Below are 4806 nucleotides of genomic sequence, written 5' to 3'. Positions count from 1 at the left end.
GAGAACATTTTTCAAGGAAAAGCATGACTCTTGACCAACATAAAGTGAATATGTTCCAAATATATAAAGGTACTTAAGGAGAATGTGAATATCTTATACATAGGCCAACAAGAATGTTAAGATGAATTTGATAGCCAGTGCCAAAGTAGGTGGTATTTAATGAGCAAAACATATTACGTTATTGTGGGTAATTATATGCTCATTATAAAACCCCTTTAAAAAGGAACTTAAGCATGTGGATTGTAAACATTGTATCCTGTCAAATTGGCTAATTAAAGGCTGTACACTAAACCAGTGATGTCGGGAATTCACTAGCTCCTACCTTTGCTCATGCAAATTTTCAAGCTTTCATTTTTAACCAATCAAAGGCGAATATCGTGCCGATTCTAATTATATTTCCTTGATTACAAGTTTGTCCTTTTTCATGAAAAAAAAAAAAACCTAGTTGACATTCTTTGGGTAATAATTCGTCATGTTCCATCTCTTTGCGTTTATCTGGAGACTCCATTTTTAGAACCTCGGGGTTTCTGCAGTACATTATAGGCCTGCCAAGTTCTGAACGGGAAAATCGAGTCAACCTCTCATCCACTTGAAAAAAAATTGGTTTGTTATTAATTTTTAAAATTTATTCACTTTATACCCCAATATCAGCCTCCCTCTCCTCCCAGTACCCCCTCACTCAGATCCTTCCCGCATTCTCCCCTGAGAAGGGGAACACCCCCCCCCCCCCATTACCCCACATACACATCAAGTCCCTGCAGGACTTTACAGGACAGAAAAGAAAATTCTTTCGCAAGTCCTCAACCCCCAAATACTCTCCCTTTTGGAGGAGTTAAACTTCAGGCAGAGCGTGGAGCCTTCATTAAGCAAGTCTAGCAAAGTTTCCATAGTGCAACTGTTTGGATACACCCTGGGCCTGGAAACCATGGTGCACACCAGTCCTGTGCATCCTGGGCTCACCACTCTCCCTTACGTGGCTGCGGATGGCCGAGCAAAATGTTCAAGGGCCACTGGTCATTAGTTGGGAGTGCAAGGAGACTTGGATTGGCAGGGTCCACAGGCAGAGTTGGGGAAAATTAGGGGCGGTGTAGGGACGCTTTCTGACCTGACCAGAGAAGGATTGGGAAGAGGGAGGAGAAGGTGTAGCCTTGCGACAGGTGAGACGACACGAGCTACCCGCCCCCTTCGTCCCGCCTACAAGGGAGCGGGAGGTGCCAGGGAGCTAGGGCGGGGCGACCTTTGCTCGAGCCCTAAACCATCCGGGCGGGTGGGGAGGAGCGGCCGGACTGGGGTGAGGTGTCCGGGTCCTCAGAGTCCGAGGTCGCCTCCTTGCCAAGTGGCCTCGGCGCTCCCGCCCCTCCCACCGGGTAGGGTTTGGCCGCGGGGGCCGCACCTGGGCGCGCGGTTTCGGTCTGACCGGACTCCGAGCTAGTTTCGATTAGGGACAGCGGCTGGGCCAGAGGGCGGAGCGGTCGGGACGCAAGAGAGGAGGGGACTCGGTGTGAGAGGCTCGGTGGGGACAGTCCCGCGCTGGAGACAAAGAGCGCCCAGAAAGCGCAGCGAGCATCGCTGCTACCCAGCCCGGCAACCTCGCAGACTTGAGGACAGGGTGAGCGGCGGAGCAACCACAGCTGCTGGGGACCCACGAGGCTACGCGGGATGCGGACGCCGGTGGTGATGACGCTGGGCATGGTGCTCACGCCCTGCGGATTGCTGCTCAATCTCGTCAGTACGCTGGCCCCCGGCTGGCGGCTGGTGAAGGGCTTTCGGGACCAGCCAGTGGACTTGGTGCTGTACCAGGGGCTGTGGGACATATGTCGCGAGCAGAGCAGTCGCGAGCGCGAGTGCGGCCAGCCCGACGAGTGGAACTACTTCGAGACCCAGCCAGTGCAGGTGGCCCGGGGACTCATGGTCACGTCACTGGCCACTACCGCCCTAGGGCTGCTGCTGGCTTCGCTCGGCGTGCGCTGTTGGCAAGAGGAGCCCCACTTCGGGCTAGCCGGCCTCTCGGGGGTCGTGCTTTTCGCTGCTGGCCTCTTCAGCCTCATCCCCGTTTCCTGGTACACCCACTTCTTGACAGATTCCGTCGTCCTGGCCGCCCCGAGCCACCCGGTCACCGTGCAAGTCAGCTACAGCCTGGTGCTGGGCTACCTAGGCAGTTGTCTGCTGCTTCTGGGCGGCTTCTCGCTGGCGCTCAGCTTTGCGCCTTGGTGCGAAGAGCGTTGTCGCCGCTGTCGCAAGGCGCCCTCAGCAGGCCCGCGCCGTAGCAGCATCAGCACCGTCTACGTGGACTGGCCAGAACCCGCGCTCACACCTGCCATCAAGTACTACAGCGAGGGTCAGCATCGGCCTCCTCCCACCGAGCACAGGGACACCGGCAAGCTCAAGGTGGGATTCCCGATGCCACGACCGCCACCCAAGGCCTACACCAACCCGATGGATGTGCTTGAGGGAGAAGAAAAGAAGACAGCCACCTCCCAAGGCGGTTCCTCCTCTCGCAGCACTCGGCCCTGCCAAAATTCGCTGCCTTGTGACTCCGATTTGTAGACAGGGCTCACCTGAGCTCCGCCTGGGGTCTGAGGGTGACTTGAACTCCGCATGGCCAGTACATCTCCAACCAGAGTCCTGGACACCTTCCTCTACTTGGAGGGCAAGCCTTCCTTTCCTGGGGCCAAACGCCTCTCCAGATACTAGGTTGGGTTCATTTATCTTTTAAGGAGGTTTACTTTTCTCTCCAGAGGGACCAGGTCTTCTTAGGCAGTGACAAGAGTGGGTGGCATTTTGCATACTGTTCATCGCAGTAGCGACAAAATTGCAATCAGTCAACAGGCTTTAAAAAGTCCTTGAAAGTACAGTATTCTAAGCTACCCATGAGCCTTCACAAACATCACTCTTGAGGTGTTTTGTTTTGTTTTTCTCCCCACTTCAGTCTCTCGAGAACATAAATGGCCAAAAAACCCCGTTGGTTGTACCATAAAGCCAGTAGCTTTAATGGCTCTTATGAAGTGAAGTAACTTGTTCAACTCATATTTATATTTCTCCGTGCATACATAGTATTTATCTTTTCTATTCACCTGTTTCTGTGTAGGAAGTTGAGCTTGTCTTCCGGAAGCCAGGCCGATGCTACACTGTCCTGTTCTCTAGATACCTCACCCTGAACAGAGATATATTTTGTACAAAACGAACTGTTAAGTTGAGTTTGGCTAGAGTCCACATGTACATAACTTATTTATAAATAAAAATCGTAAATGTCAGTTTCGGGATTCCTACAAAAGCCTGTCTCCGGTGTCTGTTGGGAGTCTTGGCATTTGTCACTAAGCAGTTTCCTGGCGTCTGAGCCACCTGTCTGCAATCTCACATCTTCGTCCTTCTCCGCCTAAGATTACTAAAAGGAGCCAAGGGGCCCCACTTAAATCCCGGTTGGCTTTGTTTTCAGGCTCGGACTGTTTTCACTGCAAGCCAAGTCTATTGTTGGGGGAAAAAAAAACCTAGCAGTACCAGTTTCAGGGATGAGATGGTAGCTCTCTGGTCCTCTCCTGGCCCAGGTATTTCATGTCCCAGCTAGGCAGCTGTGCTGCATGAGGGAACAGAAATCCCCAGAAGCTCTGTCTGCCTAAACACTGGGGCTAAAAGCGCCTTTAACTGAACCGAACCTGTTATTTAAAGTTCAGAAGTGGGAACCAAACATGGAGGCAGTGGCTAATGGTGGAGAGTTACAGTCAGAGGAGCCGAAGCTTGTGGAGGGCCAAGAAGGTAGGAGTTTGCAGCCCCTGTCACTTTGGAGTAGAATCATCTTGTTTCTTAAGGACCCCAGCTTTATCACTTTAGAGGGTTTTTTTTTTCAAATGCAGATTCCAATGCTGGAGACCCCTGAAACTTCATAAGTAGACCCCAGAAGACCACAGTGCAGAGGTTCTCAACCTGTGGGTTTCGACCCCCAAAGGGGGGTCCTGCATATCCTGCATATCAGAGATTTCCATTATGAAATATCTGCATAACAGATATTTCCATCGTAACAGTAGCATAATTACAGCTCTGGAGTAGCAATGAAGTAATTTTATGATCAGGGGTCACCACGACATGAAGAACTGTATTAAAGGGTCACAGCATTAGGAAGGCTGAGAGTCACCACCCCAGTGTATATGGTCCTGGAGGTACACCAAGTGACAAAGCTTCAGCTGGGACCCTGGCTCACCTAATGCAGTTAGGGGCAGGAGGCCACTCAACACCAGACATCTGAGCACCTACTACATAGATGCTTTAGAAGGTGGAAGCTTACTGAGTGTATATTAGTCAGGATTTCTATTGCTATGATGAAACACCATGAGCAAAAGCAAGTTGGGGAGGAAAGGGCTTGTTTGCCTTACACTTCCAAATCATAGGCCATCATTGAAAATAGGAACTCAAATAGGGGAGAAACATAGAGGCAAGAGCTGATGCAGAGGCCATGGAGGGGTGCTGCTTACTGGCTTGCTCCCTATGGTTTGCTTAGCCTGTTTTCTTATAGAACCCAGGACCACCAGCCCAGGAATGGCACCACCCACAATGGGCTGAGCCTTCCCCATTGATCACTGATTGAAAAAATACTCTACTCTTATGGAGGCATTTTCTCAATTGAGGCTCTCCTTTCAGATGACTCTAGCATGTGTTGAGTTGACCTAAAACTAGCCAGCATACTATGGCCTTGAAGCTAGGAATATAGAAAAGTAGCCTGGATCTATTCAGCTACCACATCAAAGACAGCAGCAGGAGGTTCTGAAGTCCGGAGGTAGCTAACAAATTGGAGGACCTGGTTTCTCGAAAGTA

The 4806-nt window shown here is 51.0% G+C and overlaps 1 protein-coding gene across 1 annotated transcript; it reads left to right on the top strand.

Annotated features, from left to right (window-relative positions):
• Nucleotides 1-1238: 1238 nt before the first annotated feature.
• On the top strand, nt 1239-3274 carry Cldn23 (claudin 23). The gene has a single exon (XM_034520395.2). It carries the CDS (start codon nt 1660-1662, stop codon nt 2545-2547), a length of 888 nt encoding a protein of 295 aa, XP_034376286.1. The 5' UTR covers nt 1239-1659; the 3' UTR covers nt 2548-3274.
• Nucleotides 3275-4806: the final 1532 nt, after the last annotated feature.

The sequence above is a fragment of the Arvicanthis niloticus genome, chromosome 16, assembly GCF_011762505.2.
Source record: "Arvicanthis niloticus isolate mArvNil1 chromosome 16, mArvNil1.pat.X, whole genome shotgun sequence".
Classification (NCBI taxonomy): Eukaryota; Metazoa; Chordata; class Mammalia; order Rodentia; family Muridae; genus Arvicanthis; species Arvicanthis niloticus.
Note: the sequence above shows the minus strand (reverse complement) of the source record. Positions and strands in the feature narration are given on the sequence as shown.

What these genes read in the sequence shown, in the direction of transcription:
- Cldn23 (XM_034520395.2), top strand. Translation starts at nt 1,660, where the DNA reads ATGCGGACGCCGGTGGTGATGACGCTGGGCATGGTGCTCACGCCCTGC.